Below are 20,978 nucleotides of genomic sequence, written 5' to 3'. Positions count from 1 at the left end.
AACAGTAATTTCTGCATGAGAGTCCCATGTGATCTAGTCAAGTGGAACAATAGCAAGTGTCTAACCAAATGCACACGGCAATACTCTAGAATTCAACTTAATCAAGACAAGGCTCATATGAATGACATAAATTATTTTCATATAATTTACTTGAACTTAAACATCACAGATGGCTTGCCATGTCTATAATCACACTGTTGAAAGCAAAACAGTATCTTAACAGCATCTTCTCTCTCTCCCCTGTAAGAATAGAGCTCAAATTGACAAAGAGCATGTTGAAGACCTGACCTGAGTCATTATAATGGAACAGGCTGAGGTTAAAATGCATGAACCATGTGGACCATATGAGTGAGATAGCATTCATTCACACGCATGAGCCTATCAGATAGGTCAGTGGTAAAAGGCCCACGTTTAGAGCACTAGGCTATGCTGGCTATGCTGGCCAGAGAGATGATCCCATAAGAGTGCTGTCAGAGTGGGTGGAGGGATGTGGTAATGAGACAGGGGACGAGGGAGAGGGGGATGAGGGATATAGAGAGAGAGGTTAACTTAGGGAAGATTAAGCGTAATGCAGAATGACACTCAACAGGCATCCAAGCGGAAACCCTGCACCGTCACCGCCAGCACTACTGCGGTCCCCATAGGGAGAGGGTCATGGGTATCTCTTCATTAGAGTGACATAATCAGAACAAGCACAGCATTAGGTGAGCTGACATGAGTCTCAGTGAGGAGAAGTCTCCACAGGCCTCCCCAGCCAGCATCATATCCTTCCATGTTCCTACTGCACATGCTCAGAATGGTTTCAGAGCTGATAGAGATTCTCTCCTCCACTCTATCTGTAGCCCCATCAGGATGAAATGCTATTACAATGTTGAGGACAGCTTGATGCTATTACATATCCACAGTGCCTAATCCATGGCCTGACAGAACCCACTGCACAAAACATGAATGTGGCTCTCAGTGGAATATAACATGCACTCAAGATGCTTTTATGTGTTTGCTTCAGGAGCATTAGTGCTTCGGTCTGACTAATACATTTAAACATCCAATAGATGGGAAAACACTCATTGTTGAGTGAGCCCTCTCATGTATTATAGCACACCTGTTTTTTCTTGACTTTTTTGCTCTTCACTAGAGCTACCGCACCAAGACCGCTAGAAATATTTAATTGAAGATTCTTCAGATTCTACTTTTGGATAAAAATTGTATAAATTGCCATTTTGCATTATTGGTATTGTTGAAACAAAAATCTTGGATGTTGGAGTAGTCATCCATTTTCCAATATTTACCCAAAAATTACTTTTAGCCCCAAATGGGGTTTCTTCCAAGTGAGCTGAGCTTCGTGTAATTCAGGGGCTTATATATCCTCTCACAGAGAAAACCCTAACATAAACATTGTGTTGACATACAGTATGATGCAAATCTGCTCTACCTTCCTGGGAGATATCTGGCATTGTGCTGATCTGAATAGCTTCTTTATAAGGTGCAAATAAACAATATTACATTCCCAAACTATAAAAAGAGGCACGCAGAAAACGATACAAAAAAAAGAAGCACATTGAACTTCCATCAGTATATGCAGGTTGTCTGACTATGTGATGTTCACAAATATCTTTATCAGGTGTGTGCCAAATGTCAAATGCCACACATGAATTGTTGAAAAAAATCTAATGAACAAGTTTTGAATAGTAGTAAAAGCTTTTAACAATGTAATTAAGAAGGGATTACTATTGTATATATTTCTACGTACCAAAATACTGCGCAGTAGTACTCTATTAGGCCAGCCTGAAAGCTTCTCAATAGCAATCTTGATTATCTTGAGTGGCTACACTAGGTCTTAGCAATGCTAAGGATGTGCATGGTTTCAAGGAGCAGGCTGCCACTGGTGTGCATTACAGAATCCTCAAACAGAATCTGTTAAGATAACGGCACCCTGGTAATGAATGAGGCTAGCTGAGGTATTTAATTCATTCAGCTTCTGTCTCGTTGGCCAGACTTTGATTAGATATGATGATTCCCAAGGTGGGCGTCAACCCCAGTTACATGTGAACGTGGGGGGGAAATTAGACAGTTTAGCCAAATAAAAGAGACAGAGATTAAAGAAACTTTGGCAGCCGAGTGTGGATAATTTATATATAATGTATTAACTGTTGCATTGAGTAGTGGGCACATGAGAGATGAGGCTGGTTTCTCTTTACAACCTCTGCATTTTCCTCACTAACCAATAGGTGATGTGGACAGCCTAACTCTCAGTGAGTGGAGTTTGTTTTACACTACAGCTGTAAATCCCAAGACAGTCTGGCTCCTGCCTGGCAAAAACGATAGTGAGGACTCCATTAAAAATGATCTAATATTGAGTAAATGTGCATTCTATTAACTTTCCTCTTCCAAACCCATTTCCCCAAAGAGAAGACAGTTTCACTGTGTAAAAAGCATTGGATTGATCAAGAGAAACTAAATTACTTCAAATACTCTGCATTCATATCTGCACCAAATTTAAACATTGTAGAATAACACTTGAGAGCAAGAAACCTAAAAGCCCAACAAAGGTAAGGGCTCCATATAAACTTAACTAAACCCTCAAAATCCTTCCTGATTCAATTACATTTTCAAAGCACAAAACATTATGTATTATACTAAGGTTGAAATGTAAAGTGTCTTTTTGTGTCCTGTCTTGAAATGTCAGCATTTGTAAAGATGAACCTAGAGAAAAGGTTTTCTTCCAAGAAAAGGCCATATAAAAGAAAATCTCAGTAAATCTCATAATAGAAGTGTCACTGCCTCAGCCATATACAGTGCATTCGGGAAGTATTCAGACCTCTTGACTTCATTTTGTTACAGCCTTATTCTAAAAAAATCCCCACGTCAATCTACACACAAGAACCCATAATGACAAAGCAAAAACAAGTGTTCAGACATTTTTGCAACCAAAAAATAAAAAAATACTTATATAACAAATTTACATAAGTATTCAGACCCTTTACTCAGTACTTTCTTGAAGCCCCTTTGGCAGCAATTACAGCCAAGCTACAAGCTTGGAATACCTGTATTTGGGGAGTTTTCCCCCATTTTTCTCTGCAGATCATCTCAAGCTCTGTCAGGTTGGATGGGGAGTGTCGATGCACCGCTATTTTCAGGTCTCTCCAGAGATGTTTGAACGGGTTCTAGTCCAGCTCAAAGACATGACTTAAGGACCTTCAGAGACTTGTCCCGAAGCAACTTTCCCTCGATCCTGAATAGTCTCCCATTCCCTGCCGCTGAAAAACATCTCCACAGCATGATTGTCACGAGTCCGACCGAGGGTGGTTTCCCTTCCCGGTCAGGTGACGCTCGGCGGTCGTCGTCACCGGCCTATTAGCTGCCACTGATTGTCTTTCCTCCCCCTCCTTGTATGTTTATTGGTAGCACCTGTTGGTGAATGATTAGTCTTTATTAGACAGCCGGCCCGCCTGGTTGTTGTGCGGGATTAATGATTGTAACCTTCGGCTCTAATGTAGAGGAACGTGTTTGTTCCTGGTCGTGAAATTTCAGTTGTACCTTTCTCATTCCCCGTGTTTGGGGCCGTTATTATTGTGAGCACCCTGTGGTGCGTTGGTGCATTAAAAGAGCACAGCCTTGCACTCTCTGTCTCCTGCGTCTGACTCCACACCCACGACACCCGGAGCATTACAGAATCCCGCACCAAAAATTGAATGGAGTCAGCAGGAGCAGCAGCCAACCCTCTCCCATCGATGGAGTCCCCGGCTCCGGACTCCCCATCTCCCGACTCCAGCACCCTCCGTCTGACGCTACCGAGGGCTTATGATGGAGTGGCGACGGGTTGCCAGGGGTTTTTGCTTCAGCTGGAGCTATACCTGGCCAACGTCAGGCCCACTCCCTCGGGAGCGGAGAGAGTGAGTGTCCTCATCTCCTGCCTCACGGGTCGTGCTCTGGAGTGGGCGAACGCAGTCTGGAATGGCTCAGACTCAGCGCGGGAGCACTACCCAGAGTTTTCCCGCCGCTTCCGTGCCGAGTTTGATCACCCTCTAGACGGCTGAGCAGTGGGAGAACGACTATTTCATCTCAGGCAGGAGAGGAGAAGCGCCCAGGATTACGCGCTGGAGTTCCGGACCTTGGAAGCAGGATCTGGGTGGAACGACAGGGCCCTTATTGACCACTACAGGTGTAGTCTCCGAGAGGACGTCCGCCGGGAGTTAGCGTGTCGGGACACCTCTCTGTCACTGGATGAGCTGATTGACATGTCCATTCGACTGGACAATCTGCTGGCTGCCCGAGGGCGTTCAGAGAGGGTCCTGTGCGTTCCACCACCCAGCCCCTCCGCTCCCATTCCGATGGAGTTGGGAGGGGCTGTGCCGAGGGGTACCGGAGGAGGAGGCCTTCCCTGCACCAACTGTGGTCGGAGAGGACACAAGTCTGATCGGTGCTGGGGGCGTCTGTCTGGGAGTAGAGATGGCAGGTGGAACGCTTCTCGATCACCCCAGGTGAGTCAGCATCAAACTCACCCAGAACCCCCTGTTGGCCACATGTTTGTCTTAACTTTTTTCCTTCACTTTTTTCCCTCTTCCCAGCATAGGGCGCTAGTCGATTCAGGCGCAGCTGGGAACTTTATGGATTGCGGACTCGCCCTTAAGTTAGGGGTTCCGCTGGTGCCGATAGATTCTCCTTTTCCCGTGCACTCCCTAGATAGCTGGCCATTAGGGTCAGGGGTGGTCAGGGAGACCACGGTCCCACTGGACATGGTGATGCAGGGGAATCATTGGGAACGTATCAGTTTTTTTATTATTGATTCGCCTGTGTTTTCAGTGGTGCTGGGGATTCCCTGGCTGGCCCGGCACAATCCTAAAATTTCATGGAGACAGGGGATTCTCTAGGGGTGGTCAGAGGAGTGTTCTGGAAGGTGTTTGGGAGTTTCCATCGGTGCCACGTCGGTGGAGAGTCCAGACCAGGGTTCCACAGTGTGCATTCCCCCCGAGTATGCCGATTTGGCAATCGCTTTCAGTAAAGTGAAAGCGACTAAATTACCACCTTATCGACCGGGAAGGGATTGTACGATAGATCTCCAGGTAAACGTAGCACTTCTCAAGAGTCCCGTGTACCCGTTATCCCAGGAGGAGACATTGGCAATGGAGACATATGTCACGGAGTCGCTGGGACAGGGGTACATTCGGCCCTCCATCTTTACATTTACATTTACATTTAAGTCATTTGGCAGACGCTCTTATCCAGAGCGACTTACAAATTGGTGAATTCACCTTATGACATCCAGTGGAACAGCCACTTTACAATAGTGCATCTAAATCATTTAAGGGGGGGGGGTGAGAAGGATTACTTAATCCTATCCTAGGTATTCCTTAGAGAGGTGGGGTTTCAGGTGTCTCCGGAAGGTGGTGATTGACTCCGCTTTCCTGGCGTCGTGAGGGAGTTTGTTCCACCATTGAGGGGCCAGAGCAGCGAACAGTTTTGACTGGGCTGTGCGGGAACTGTACTTCCTCAGTGGTAGGGAGGCGAGCAGGCCAGAGGTGGAGGAACGCAGTGCCCTTGTTTGGGTGTAGGGCCTGATCAGAGCCTGGAGGTACTGCGGTGCCGTTCCCCTCACAGCTCCGTAGGCAAGCACCATGGTCTTGTAGCGGATGCGAGCTTCAACTGGAAGCCAGTGGAGAGAGCGGAGGAGCGGGGTGACGTGAGAGAACTTGGGAAGGTTGAACACCAGACGGGCTGCGGCGTTCTGGATGAGTTGTAGGGGTTTAATGGCACAGGCAGGGAGCCCAGCCAACAGCGAGTTGCAGTAATCCAGACGGGAGATGACAAGTGCCTGGATTAGGACCTGCGCCGCTTCACCCGTCTCCTCTAGTTTCTTTTTTTGTGAGGAAAAAGGAGGGAGGTTTGCGTCCGTGTATTGATTATAGAGGTCTAAACGCCATCACAGTGGGGTATAGTTACCCTCTACCTCTCATCGCTACGGCGGTGGAATCATTCCACGGAGCGCAGTTCTTCACAAAACTGGATCTCAGGAGCGCGTCTGGTGTGTATTCGGAATGGAGACGAGTGGAAAACCGCATTTAGCACCACATCAGGCCACTATGACTACCTCGTCATGCCGTATGGGTTAAAGAATGCTCCAGCTGTTTTTCAATCCTTTGTAGACGAGATTCTCAAGGACCTGTGTGGGCAGGGAGTGGTTGTTTATATCGATGACATTCTGATCTACTCGGTCACTCACACCGCGCTTGTGTCTCTGGTACGCAAGGTGCTTGGTAGACTGCTGGAGCATGACCTATACGTCAAGGCTGAGAAATGCGTGTTCTCTAAACGAGCCGTCTCTTTTCTGGGTTATCGCATTTCCACCTCGGGGGTGGTGATGAAGGGCGACCGCATTAGGGCCATGCGTAATTGGCCGACTCCGACCACGGTAAAGGAGGTGCAGCGGTTTTTGGGTTTTGCCAACGACTACCGGAGGTTTATCCGGGGTTTTGGACAGATAGCGGCTCCCATTACTTCACTGCTGAAGGGGGGCCCGGTGCGGTTGCAGTGGTCAGCAGAGGCGGATGGACCATTCAACAAGTTGAAGGCGCTGTTCACTGATGCACCCGTGTTGGCACATCCGGACCCCTCTCTAGCATTCATAGTGGAGGTGGACGCGAGGCTGGGGTGGGTGCCGTGCTATCACAGCGCTCGGGTACGCCACCAAAACTCCGCCCCTGCGCTTTCTTCTCAAGGAAGCTCAGCCCAGCGGAGCGTAAATATGATGTGGGGGACCGGGAGTTGCTAGCGGTGATTAGAGCTCTGAAGGTGTGGAGACACAAGGGGCTAAGCACCCCTTTCTCATCTGGACTGACCACCCGAATCTGGAGTATATTCGGGCAGCTAGGAGACTTAACCCACGTCAGGCAAGGTGGGCCATATTCTTCACCCGGTTCTGGTTTACTTTGTCTTATAGACCGGGCTCCCAGAACGTCAAGGCTGAAGCACTGTCCAGCCTTTACGACACGGAGGATGGGTTCCCCGATCCTACTCCCATCCTTCCCGCCTCAAAGCTGGTAGCACCAGTGGTATGGGAGGTGGACTCGGACATTGAGCGGGCGTTACGGGCGGAACCTGCGCCTCCTCAGTGTCCGACGGGGCAAAGGTACGTGCCGCTTGGTGTTCGGGACAAACTGATTCGGTGGGCTCACGTCCTACCCTCCTCGGGTCACCCTGGGGTGACAAGGACAGTGGGGAGCCTTCAGGGGAGGTATTGGTGGCCTACTTTGGCTAAGGATGTTAAGGGTTATGTCTCCTCCTGTTCGGTGTGTGCCCAGAGTAAGGCTCCTAGGCACCTTCCTTGAGGGAAGTTACAACCCCTCCCCGTTCCACAGCGGCCATGGTCACATCTATCCGTAGATTTCCTGACCGATCTTCCTCCGTCTCAGGGGAACACCACGGTTCTAGTGATTGTGGATCAGTTCTCTAAGTCCTGCCGTCTCCTCCCGTTGCCCGGTATCCCTACAGCCCTACAGACTGCGGAGGCGTTGTTCACCCATGTCTTTCGGCACTACGGGGTGCCGGAGGACATCGTTTCTGATCGGGGCCCCCAATTCACGTCTCGGGTATGGAGGGATTTCATGGAACGTTTGGGGGTCTCTGTCAGCCTAACCTCCGGTTATCACCCCGAGAGTAATGGGCAGGTGGAGAGAGTGAACCAGGAGGTGGGTAGGTTTCTGCGGTCGTATTGCCAGGATCGGCCAGGGGAGTGGGCATGATACATTCCCTGGGCTGAAATGGCCCAGAACTCACTACGCCACTCCTCTACTAACGTGTCCCCTTTTCAGTGTGTGTTGGGGTACCAGCCGGTCCTGGCACCATGGCATCCAAGCCAGACCGAGGCTCCTGCGGTGGAGGAATGGATACAGCGCTTCAAGGAGACCTGGAGGGCCGTCCAGGAATCTCTACAACAAGCGAGTGGGCGGCAGAAGAGGAGCGCTGACCGCCACCGCAGTGAGGCCCCCGTGTTTGTACCGGGGGACAGGGTTTAGCTCTCGATCCGAAACCTACCCCTCCGCTTGCCCTGCCGGAAGCTGGGTCCGCAGTGTGTAGGGCCCTTTAAAGTCCTGAGGAGAATAAACAAGGTGTGTTATCGATTACATCTCCCTTCCTATTATCGTATTAACCCCTCGTTTCATGTGTCTCTCCTCAGGCCGGTGGTAGCTGGTCCCCCGCAGGACAGTGAGGTGCCGGAGGTCCCTCCCCCCCTCTGGACATCGAGGGGTCACCGGCGTATATGATCTGGACCATTCTGGACTCAAGACGTCGGGTGAGGGGCCTGCAGTACCTCGTGGACTGGGAGGGGTACGGTCCGGAGGAGAGGTGCTGGGTACCGGTGGGGGACATCTTGGATGCATCCATGTTGAGGGATTTCCATCGCCTCCATCCGGATCGCTCTGCACCTCATCCTCCGGGGCGACCTCGAGGCCGGGGTCGGCATGCTGCGGGAGCCGCGCGTCAGGGGGGGGGTTGGGGGTACTGTCACGAGTCCGACCGAGGGTGGTTTCCCTTCCCGGTCGGGTGGCGCTCGGCGGTCGTCGTCACCGGCCTATTAGCTGCCACTGATTGTCTTTCCTCCCCCTCCTTGTATGTTTATTGGTAGCACCTGTTGGTGAATGATTAGTTTGTCTTTCTTAGACAGCCTGGTTGTTGTGCGGGATTAATGATTGTAACCTTCGGCTCTAATGTAGAGGAACGTATTTGTTCCTGGTCGTGAAATTTCAGTTGTACCTTTCTCATTCCCCGTGTTTGGAGCCGTTATTATTGTGAGCACCCTGTGGTGCGTTGGTGCATTAAAAGAGCACAGCCTTGCACTCTCTGTCTCCTGCATCTGACTCCACACCCACGACACCCGGAGCATTACAGAATCCCGCACCAAAAATTGAATGGAGTCAGAAGGAGCAGCAGCCAACCCTCTCCCATCGATGGAGGAACGGGAGCATTACAATGATGCTGCAGCCATCATGCTTCACCGGTCCTTCTCCCACGATTGCTCAGCTTGGCCGGGCAACCAGCTCTAGGGAGGGTCTTGGTGGTTCCAAACATGCAATAATGATGGAGGCCACTGTGTTCTTGGGGACCTTCAATGCTGCAGATATTTTTTGGTACCCTTCTCCAGAGCTGTACCTCGATACAAACCTGTCTCGCAGCTCTATGGACAATTTCTTCGACCTGATGGCTTGGATTTTGCTCTGACATGCACTGTCAACTGTGAGACCTTATATAGACATGTGTGTGCCTTTCCAAATCATGTCCAATCAATTTAATACAATCAAGATGTAGAAACATCTCAAGGATGATCAATGGAAAAATGAATATATCAATGGAAAGCTAAATTTGGAGTCTCATAGCAAAGGGTCTGAATACTTATTTCGGTATTTTATTGTTAATATATTTGCAGCAGTTTTCGCATTATGATTATTGGGTATTTTGTGTAGATTGATTATACATTTTTTAAAATCAATTTTAGGATAATGTTGAAACATAACAAAATGTGGAAAAAGTCAAGGGGTCTGAATACTTTCCGAATGCACTGTAGTTTGACTCAAAAATCAGCAATGTTGAGGCAGTACAGTTAAGTGAACAAAGGTGAATGGGATAGCGTCAAGTCTACACTTCTATTTAAACAGATTTACATTTAGAATAATGACCCGTCTTTCAAAAATGTAGGATGTTCATATATGTTCATTTTGGAAAATGATGGGCAATTAAATGGGCAATCTGCAGTAGATACATCCGTTTCTGGACTTATAAATGAATGATATGTACCCATTGATTGCAAAATATGCAAAATATTATCTTGTTTTAGCTAAATGTAGCAAACATTGTATAGCCTCAAAACATGGTTAAAACTATTTTTAATGGACGGTCAGTCCTTGCATCCAGATCTATGTCTATGAACTTGAGAGTGGTTACATTTATCAATCACTATCCCTGTGCTTTTTAGCGAAACAGTGGTGTGTCCACAAAACATTTCCCCCAGGATTTAGACTTGTTTAGGTGGGTTTATTAGAAGTTCAATAAGGCTTTCTTGTGTCTCGTTCAGCAGTGGGGTCTTCTTATGTTTACCAATGACCAAATGGACGAACACCCTCCCAACAATCTAACATGGGGGAGGTTCGATACTGCTGTGGGGTTGCTTTGCTGCCTCTTGTACTGGTGGCCTTGAATGTGTGCAAAACATCATGAAATCAGCAGATTATCAAGATTTTCTGGGAGTGGAATGTTTAACCCAGTGTCCAAAAACTGGGTCTCTGTTGAAGGTGGTGGGTATTCCAGCAGGACAATGTCCCCAAACACACATCAAAGCAACAAAAAAATGGTTCAAGAAAAAACGCTGGTATGTTCTGGAGTGGCCAGCAAAGAGTCCAGATCTGAATTACATTCATATCTTATAGCGAGAGCTGAAATCAGCAGTTGGTGGAGGGAACCCCCTCAAACACTGAAGAATTAGAGCAGTTTGCTTCTGAGAAAGGTGCAACAAACTCATTGATTGCTACAAGAAGCATTTGTTGGAAGTTATCTTGGCTGTGCAACCAAGGACTAGCTACAGGGTGCCAATAATTTTGTCAGTTTGATTCATATTTTCAAAATAAAATTGTAAGCTAAAGTATAAAAAAATAAATGTGGTTTTGCAATGTTGAAAATCCAATAAAATTTATTTTTAGTTGTTTTGTTTGTATTCAACTTGTTTTACAAGAAATAGGGAATTATTTACTGCAATGCTCTACTTTCCGGCTACCCGGATAAAGCACTAAATAAACTTCAGTTAGTGCTAAATAAGGCTGCTAGAATCCTGACTAGAACCAAAACATTGGATCATATTACTCCAGTGCTAGCCTCCCTACACTGGCTTCCTGTCAAGGCAAGGGCTGATTTCAAGGTTTTACTGCTAACCTACAAAGCATCACATGGGCTTGCTCCTACCTATCTCTCTGATTGGTCCTGCCGTACATACCGTTTCATACTGTCCCTAGGAGGGGTGCATCACTTGAGTGGGTTGAGTCACTGATGTGATCTTCCTGTCTGGGTTGGCGCCCCTTGGGTTGTGCCATGGCGGAGATCTTTGTGGGCTATACTCGGCCTTGTCTCAGGATGGTAAGTTGGTGGATGAAGATATCGATCTAGTGGTGTGGGGGCTGTGCTTTGGCAAAGTGGGTGGGGTTATATCCTTCCTGTTTGGCCCTGTCCGGGGGTGTCATCGGATGGGGCCACAGTGTCTCCTGACCCCTCCTGTCTCAGCCTCCAGTAATTATGCTGCAGTAGTTTATGTGTTGGGGGGCTAGGGTCAGATTGTTATATCTGGAGTACTTCTCCTGTCCTATCCGGTGTCCTGTGTGCATTTAAGTATGCTCTCTCTAATTCTCTCTTTCTCTCTCTCGGAGGACCTAGGACCATGCCTCAGGACTACCTGACATGATGACTCCTTGCTGTCCCCAGTCCACCTGGCCGTGCTGCTGCTCCAGTTTCAACAGTTCTGCCTGTGATTATTATCATTTGACCATGCTGGTCATTTATGAACATTTGAACATCTTGGCCATGTTCTGTTATAATCTCCACCCGGCACAGCCAGAAGAGGACTGGCCACCCCACATAGCCTGGTTCCTCTCTAGGTTTCTTCCTAGGTTTCGACCTTTCTAGGGAGTTTTTCCCAGCCACCGTGCCTCTACACCTGCATTGCTTGCTGTTTGGGTTTTAGGCTGGGTTTCTGTACAGCACTTTGAGATATCAGCTGATGTACGAAGGGCTATATAAATACATTTGATTTGATTTGATTTAAGAAAAGTGCAAAGCTGCAAATATATTTGTCCAAACTTTATCAGCCAGAGTACTGTCTATGACTGCAGAATTACACAGAATAAATATAGCATATTTCATACTGCGTACTTGTATAATTCTAACCGGCGCATAATTGGGGAGTTCTGGGTAAATGAAATAATCAGGCCATGAGCTAACAGCTGTTGCTGCATTGACATCCACCCAAGTGCTTCGGTGTGACCTCTTTGGAACACCATTGTTTCAGTAGATAAAACCTCTGAACTGTAATCATCTGCTATTAATGTCACATTAGCTTCTATTTTATGCAAAATATCCGGGCATAACTGAGAGTAAAATCATATTCCTAACCACAAGTCAGAGTGACACCCTACACACCTGGCATGAATTACCTGGCCCTTATTAATTCTTAAAATTGAAATTTGTCACACTATACCACTAGAGGAAGAGAGGCTAATTGGTATTTGGTCAAGAGTTAAATACCTACATCATATAAAATACATGAAATAAAAATAAAATGGATTAAGTCACACTGATTAGTATTGAAAGGCTGGTGTACATGGCATGGATATACAGTATAGTGTATGAACGTGCAGCTTTACTCACCCTATACCACACGATCTCTCGAAGTCTTCCATCAGTCTTGAAGTTGCACTTCAGGGTGACAGTCTCTCCCACAACAACAGGAGGAAGGGGCTCAATGGTTACTGTCAAATATCCTATAGGGCAGAAGACAGAAATAATGAGTATGGTTTGTAACGTCACTTCATGACTATATACAGTGCCTTCAGAAAGTAGTCACAACCCTTGACTGTTTACAGATTTTGTTGTGTTAGAGGCTGAATTGAAATGGCCTGCACATAATACCCCATAATGTCAAAGTGGAATGATGTTTTTCTTCATTTTTACAAATTAATACAAAATGAAAAGCTGAAATGTCTTGAGTCAATAAGTATTCAACCCCTTTGTTATGGAAAGCCTAAATAAGTTCAGGAGTAACAATGTGCTCTACAAGTCACATAAGTTGCATGGATTGTTTAATATGATTTCTGAATGACTACCTCATCTATGTACCCCACACATACAATTATCTGTAAGGTCCCTCAGTTGAGCAGTGAATTTCAAAAACAGATTCAACCACAATGACCAGGGAGGTTTTCCAAAGTCTCGCAAATAATGGCACCTATTGGTAGATGGGTAAACATTCAAAAAGGAGACATTGGATATCCCTTTGAGCTTGGTGAAGTTATTAATTACACTTTGGATGGTGTATCAATAGACCCAGTCACTGCAAAGATACCGCTGTCCTTCCTAAATCTGGGGTCAGAGAGGAAAGAAACTGCGCAGGGATTTCACAATTAGGTTGATGGTACCTTTAAAAGAGTTACAAACTGAGGATGGATCAACATCATTGTAGATACTCCACAATATTAACCTCAATTTTAGAGGGAAAAGAAGGAAGCTTATACAGAATAGAAAATATTCCAAAACATGCATCCTTTTTGCAACTAGGCACTGAAGTAATTCTGCAAAAAATGTGGGAAAGCAATTAACTGCATGTCCTGAATACAAAGTGTTACAGTATATTTTGCGAAAATCCAATACAACACATTACTGAGTACTACTCTCCATATTTTTAAGCATAGTGGTAGCTGTATCATGTTATGGGTATGCTTGTAATCGTTAAGGACTGGGAGTTTTCAGGATAAAAAATACAGGGAATGGAGCTAAACACAAGCATAATAATCCTAGAGGAAAACCTGGTTCAGTCTGCTTTCCACAAGACACTGGGAGATGAATTCAGCTATCAGCAGGTCAATAACCTAAAGCACAAGGCCAAATCTACACTGGAGTTGCTTACCAAGAAGACAGTGAAAGTTCCTGAAAGTCTGAGTTACAGTTTTGACTTAAATACACTTTAAAATCTATAGCAAGACATGAAAATGGTTGTCTAACAATAATAAAGCTCTTAGAGAGTTACCTAGAAAAATTCACAAGTTTAATCACTGCCAAAGGTGCTTCTACAAAATATTGACTCAAGGGTGTGAATACTTATGTATATGAGATATTTCTGTATTTAAGTTTCTATAAATTAGTAACATTTTCTAAAAACACGTTTTCACTTTGTCATTAAGGGGTATTGTGCGTAGATGGGTGAGAAAAAAGACTTAATCCATTTTGAATTCAGGCTGTAATAACAAATGAGTACCTTCTGAAGGCTCTGGAATAGGAAGATTGCTATCAACAATTCAATGGTAGATCAAACTCTGATCCCTGTTAGTGGAACATCAGCACATGCATATTCATATGATTGTTTCAAACATGGAAATATGTCTAGTTTGACGAAATGTTGTATCATTATACTTATAGAGTCTATTTCAGTGGGACTTTCTAAAAATTGACTTGATCTGAAACAGATTATATAATGTATTGACATGTTTTGTTTTTCATTACTACATGTATGGGGAATACATTTTCAGGGGATTGCAGGGGATTGCACACATTAATTAGAAAAGGGACCAAAAGCAGTGTAAGGTACTGTATACACATGTATTATTCCTGTATTTTAAATAGATTTGGATTACACCACAGTAAACATCCAAAACCAATATCTCTTACTTCTGATTGAATGCCCAACATGATTTATTCAAAGTTTTCTCAAATGTTTGAGGTCCCAATAGATAAAAACAGTGACAAATACATGGATTCATAACCAACCAAAACCAAACCAAAATAAAATTAGTCTGTGCAAAGCTCCGCATGTTTTCTATGTTGTTTCAGCGACTTTCGCTTATGTTATGATAACTAGAGAAGAAACAGCTGAAGTGAAACAAATGTTACTGAAACAACATAAACCTTGCTCGGCTATACTTTGAACATTCTTATATACAGTATAACAGCTTTGTCTGTGTAAAATTAGAAAAAGAACATAGATCAGGCTGTTTAACATTGGATTAACTTCCTCTCTCAAGCAGCACCAACTTGCACATACAGTGCCTTCAGAACGAATTCATACCCATTGACTTATTACACATTTTTTGTTACAGCCAGAATAAAAAAATGTATTCAATATTTTTTTGTATCATCTATGTACACAATAACCAAAATTGACAAAGTAAAACATGTTTTAAAGAAATATCAAATGTATGACTCAGCTGTGGCTGCTCAAAGCCCAGCTAACTAGGCTGCCAGATATTCTATTTTAACAGACTCACAGTGGGAAGGAGCTCTCTTCTTCCCTCCAGTCACTTACAGTAAGGCACACCTTACTGTTCTGTTATAATCTCCACCACGCACAGCCAGAAGAGAACTGGCCACCTCTCAAAGCCGGGTTCCTCTCTAGGTTTCTTCCTAGGTTCCAGCCTTTCTAGGGAGTTTTTCCTAGCCACCGTGCTTCTACACCTGCATTGCCTGCTGTTTGGGGTTTTAGGCTGGGTTTCTGTACAGCACTTTGTGACATCAGCTGATGTAAGAAGGGCTTCATAAATACATTTGATTGATTGATTACTGTATCTTAGCAGTCTTTTCAGGTGTGGTAGATTTCTTTAGTTGATATAAATCCCAACCTTGCCATGAACGAATATGGGTAGGGCAGCGACACGTTTGTAATTAATAACAATATGCCCCCTCAGTAAACTACAGCAGCATCTGAGTTTGGTGAAAATTAGTTTACCAGAGAGAATTCAGCACCATGGAGAGCTCCTGTACAGACTTCAGGGTCTGACAAATTGCTGCTGTAAGTTTGTTCAGCTCCTCTATTAGCACTCCCATTGAGAATAACTTTTACTGTACCTCACTCTCTCATTAATACAACAACCAGTTAACAGTAAGTGATACTGTACATTACGGTGTTCATCAAGGTTCTGTTTTGGGACCAATATTGTTTTCACTATATATTTTACCTCTTGGTGAAGTCATTCGGAAACATAATGTTAACTTTCACTGCTATGCAGATGACACACAGATGGACATTTCGATGAAACATGGTGAAGACCCAAAAGTGCCCTCGCTGGAAGCCTGTATTTCAGACATAAGGAAGCGGATGGCTGCAAATTGTTTACTTTTAAACTCGGACAAAACAGAGATGCTTGTTCTAGGTCCCAAGAAACAAAGAGATCTTCTGTTGAATATGATATAATTCATCTTGATGGTTGTACAGTCGTCTCAAATAAAACTGTGAAGGACCTCGGCGTTACTCTGGACCCTGATCTCTCTTTTGATGAACATATCAAGGACAGATTTTTCCATCTACATAACAATGCAAGAATCAGAAACGTTCTGTCCAAAAATGATGCAGAAAAATTAATCCATGCTTTTATCACTTCTAGGTTAGAATACTGCAATGCTCTACTTTCCGGCTACCTGGGTAAACCACTAAATAAACTTCAGTTAGTGCAAAACACGGCTGCTAGAATCTTGACTAGAACCAGAAAATTTTATCATATTACTCCAGTGCTAGCCTCTCTAAACTGGTTTCCTGTTAAGGCAAATGCTGATTTCAAGGTGTTACTGCTAACCTACAAAGCATTACATGGGATTGCTCCTCCCTATCTTTCCGATTTGGTCCTGCCGAAAATACCTACATGTACGCAATGGTCACAAGACGCAGGCCTCCTAACTGTCCCTAGAATTTCTAAGCAAACAGCTGGAGGCAGGGCTTTCTCCTATAGAGCTTCATTTTTATGGAATGTTCTACCTACCCATGTGAGAGACGCAGACTCGGTCTCAACTTTTAAGTCCTTATTGAAGACTCATCTCTTCAGTAGGTCCCATGATTGAGTGTAGTCTGGCCCAGGAGTGTGAAGGAGAACGGAAAGGCACTGGAGCAACAAACCGCCCTTGCTGTCTCTGCCTGGCCGGTTCCCCTCTCTCCACTGGGATTCTTTGCCTCCAACCCTATTACAGGGGCTGAGTCACTGGCTTACTGGTGCTCTTCAATGCCGTCCCTAGGAGGGGTGCGTCACTTGAGTGGGTTGAGTCACTAACGTGATCTTCCTGTCTGGGTTGGCGCCCCCCCTTGGGTTGTGCCATGGCAGAGATATTTGTGGCCTATACTCTGCCTTGTCTCAGGATGGTAAGTTGGTGGATGAAGATATCGATCTAGTGGTGTGGGGGCTGTGCTTTGGAAAAGTGGGTGGGGTTATATTCTGCCTGTTTGGCCCTGTCCGGGGGTGTAGTCGGACGGGGCCACAGTGTCTCCCTACCCCTCTTGTCTCAGCCTCCAGTATTTATGCTGCAGTAGTTTGTGTCCGGGGGCTAGGGTCAGTCTGTTATATCTGGAGTCCTGTGTGAATTCAAGTATGCTCTCTCTAATTCTTTCTTTCTCTCGGAGGAGGACCTGAGCCCTAGGACCGCGCCTCAGGACTACCTGGCATGATGACTCCTTGCTGTCCCCAGTCCACCTGGCCGTGCTGCTGCTCCACTTTCAACTTTTCTGCCTGCGGCTATGGAACCCTGACCTGTTCACCGGATGCGCTACCTGTCCCAGACCTGCTTTTTTCAACTCTCTAGAGACAACAGAGATACTCTGAATGATCGGCTATGAAAAGCCAACAGGCTTACTACCGAGGTGCTGACCTGTTACACCCTCGACAACCACTGTGATTATTATTATTTGACCATGCTGGTCATCTATGAACATTTGAACATCTTGGCCATGTTCTGTTATAATCTCCACCCGGTACAGCCAGAATAGGACTGCCCACCCCTCATAGCCTGGTTCCTCTCTAGGTTCCTTCCTAGGTTCTGGCCTTTCTAGGGAGTTTTTTTCTAGCCACTGTGCTTCTACACCTCCATTGCTTGCTGTTTGGGGTTTTAGGCTGGGTTTCTGTGTAGCACTTTGAGATATCAGCTGATGTAAGAAAGGCTTCATAAATACATTTTATTTGATTTGATGAGTGATGCCAATGCAATTGTGTAGAAAACCCTAATCTCAGTTTTCAAATGTCTCTAGCTGTATGTTTGCTATGGAAAGCCAACTGTTTAATGTATGTTAGAAGACTATTTAGAAGGATCCAAACTTGTATGCAATTAAACATGTGGTAAGCCTGACATACTGTAATATAATTCTACACACGTTAATTGTGATAGTGTGTTGCTTGTCATAGTCAACAGGCCCTTAAAGTGACACCACAGAGACCTGTGATGGAACGATTAAGCTCCACAGCTTGAGGAAATACTAAGGTCTCTCCTTTTTAAAGCACCTCCATACACTTATTACAGAATCTTACTTTAATCATCAGACTTGAGAAATCCTCTCTGTGGAGTTGATTTGAATGGATAAGCCCTGCTGAAGACTGCAGGTCATTAACACGAGCTGATGCTCTTCGAGCAAATCCCAACCACTTAGTACCGACGCTCCACATTGCTCTCTAAGACATGAGGAGCCCAGCCACGGCTCGTACAGTACTGGCCTCCCTCCCTGTGAGTTCTCTTTAAATGGATGCAACTCTCACATGTTGAAGGGAAATAAAAAATGTAACCATGGAAATGTCAACTGAGTCAGTAGGATGCAATGTCACTCACCAGGGGAAAGAGTCTATCATGCCTTGTCTAAATGGCAAATGTCACAGTAGAGGCTGTGGAAACTTATCACTGTATGAATAATGCAGTTCCACATAGAGTGCCTTCAGAAAGTTTTCATACCCCTTGATTTATTCCACATTTTGTTGTGTTACAGCCAGAATAAAAAATGTATTAAATATTTTTTGTTTTGCATCCATATACACACAGTACCCCATAATGACAAAGTAAAACTAATTTAATTTAAATAAGTATTCACACCCCTTGCAATGACACTCCAAATTGAGCTCAGGTCCATCCAATTTCCATTGATCATTCTTGTGATGTCACTACAACTTCACTACAACTTGATGTCACTGCAACCACCTGTGGCCAATTCAATTGTTTGGACATTATTTAGAAAGAAATACACCTGTCTACAGAAGGTCCCACAGTTGACATTGTATGTCAGAGCAGAACGTATACCATGAAGTCCAAGGAACTGTCCATAGAACTCAGTGATAGAATTGTAATGAGGCATACTATATATCTGGGGAAGGGTAGAAAACAATTTTTACAGTGTTGAAAGTTTCCAAAAGTGCTGTGGTCTCCAGCAGTGTGAATTAAAAACATATGGAACTACCCAGACTTTGCCTCGAGCTGGCCATCCGACCAAAAAGAGCAACCAGGTAAGAAGGACCTTGATCAGGGAGGTGACCAAGAAACCAATGACCACTCTGACAGAACTACAGTTCCTTGGCGGAGATGGGAGAATCTGCCAGAAGGAGAATAGACTCTACAGCACTTCACCAACCTGGGATTTATGGGAGAGGGGCCAGACAGAAGCCACCCCTTAGAAAAACATGACAGAACACCAGGAGTTTGCAAAAAGGCATTCTCAGAGCATAAGGCAAAAGATTCTGTGGTTTGATGAGACAAACATTTTACTCTTTGGCCTGAATGCAGAACACTATATCTGGAGAAAACCAGGCTCAGCTCATCACCCGTCTAACACCATCCCTACAGTGAAGCACTGTGGTGACAACATCATGCTATGGGGACGATTTTCAGCAGCAGGGACTGGGCGACTGGTAAGGATAGAGGGAACAATGAATGGAGGCAAATACAGGAAAATCAATGATGAGAACCCACTTTAGAGTGCAAATTACCTTAGACTGGGGCAAATATTTACATTTCCACAGGACATTGACCCCAAGCATACAGCCAAAGCAACACTGGAATAGCTTCAGAAAAAAAATGTGAATGTCCTTGAGTGGCCCAGCAGAAGCCAAGACTTGAATCCCATGAAACATATGTGGAAAGACTTGAAGATTGCTGTTCATTGATGCTCCCTGTTAAACGTAACAGAGCTTAAGAAAATCTGCAAGGAAGAATGGGAGAAAATCCCCAAATGTATATGTGCAAAGCTGATACAGATACATCCAAATCAAATCAAATCAATCTGTATTTGTCACATGTGCAGAATACACCATGTGTAGCCCTTACAGTGAAATGCTTACTTACAAATGCAACAATGCAGTTTTAAGTTTAAAAAAAAGTATTTTGTAAAATAAACTGAAGTAAAAAAAATAAGTAAATGAAATAAAAAATAAGAAAAATAAGAACAAAAAAATATTAAGGAGTAACAATAAAATAACAGTAGCAAGGCTTTACACAGGGGGTAGCGGTACAGAGTCAGTGTGCAGGTGCACCGGTGAGTTTAGGTAATTGAGGTAATATGTACATAGGTAGTGAAGAGTGACTATACATGGATAATAAACAGAGAGTAGCAGGAGCGTAAAAATTGGGTTGTGGGGGAAATGTAAATAGTCCAGGATGCGATTTGATAAGCTGTTCAGGAGTCTTTTAGCTTGGGGGTAGAATCTGTTAAGAAGCCTTTTGGACCTCGAGTTGGTGCTCCAGTACAGCTTGCCCAGAGGTACTAGAGAGAACAGTCTATGACTAGGGAGGCTGGATTCTGGGAATTTTTTGTTTTGGGCCTTCCTCTGACACCGCCTGGTATAGAAGTCCTGGATGGCAGGAAGCTTGGCCCCAGTGATGTACTGGGTTGTTCTCACTACCCTCTGTAGTGTCTTGCGGTCGGAGGCCGAGCAGTTGCCATACCAGGCAGTGATGCAACCTGTCAGGATGCTCTAAATGGTGCAAATGTAGAACGTTTTGAGGGTCTGAGGACCCATGCCAAATATTTTCAGTCTCCTGAGTGGGAATAGGCATTGTCATGCCCTCTTCATGACTGTCTTGGTGTGTTTGGATCATGATAGTTTGTTGGTGATGTGGACATCAAGGAACTTGAAACTCTCAACCTGCTCCACTACAGCTTCATCGATGACAATGCTCGGTCCTCCTTTTCCTTTAGTCCACAATCATCTCCTTTGTCTTGATCACATTGAGTGAGCGGTTGTTATCCTGGAACCACACTACCAGGTCTCTGACCTCCATACAGGCTGTCTCATTGTTGTCGGTGATCAAGCCTACCACTGTTGTGTCATCTGCAAGCGTAATGATGGTTTTGGAGTCGTGCCTGGCCATGCAGTCATGGGTGAACAGGGAGTACAGGAGGGAACTGAGCACGCACCCCTGAGGGGACCCCATGTTGAGGATCAGTGTGGCAGATGTGTTGTTACCTACCCTTACCACCTGGGTGTGGCCAGTCAGGAAGT

The 20,978-nt window shown here is 45.0% G+C and overlaps 1 protein-coding gene across 2 annotated transcripts in view; it reads right to left on the bottom strand.

Annotated features, from left to right (window-relative positions):
- The window catches only part of LOC135542036 (immunoglobulin superfamily member 21-like), a 299,416-nt gene that overhangs the window by 183,495 nt on the left and 94,943 nt on the right, over nt 1-20,978 (bottom strand). For both annotated transcript variants that reach the window (XM_064968619.1, XM_064968620.1), the window contains exon 2: nt 12,403-12,515. In XM_064968619.1, the coding sequence (XP_064824691.1) occupies nt 12,403-12,515 (113 nt within the window). The remainder of the gene's footprint in view (nt 1-12,402; nt 12,516-20,978) is intronic.

This window comes from Oncorhynchus masou, chromosome 6 (assembly GCF_036934945.1).
Source record: "Oncorhynchus masou masou isolate Uvic2021 chromosome 6, UVic_Omas_1.1, whole genome shotgun sequence".
NCBI classification, from domain to species: Eukaryota; Metazoa; Chordata; class Actinopteri; order Salmoniformes; family Salmonidae; genus Oncorhynchus; species Oncorhynchus masou.
This window is presented reverse-complemented; position numbering and strand designations above follow the sequence as displayed.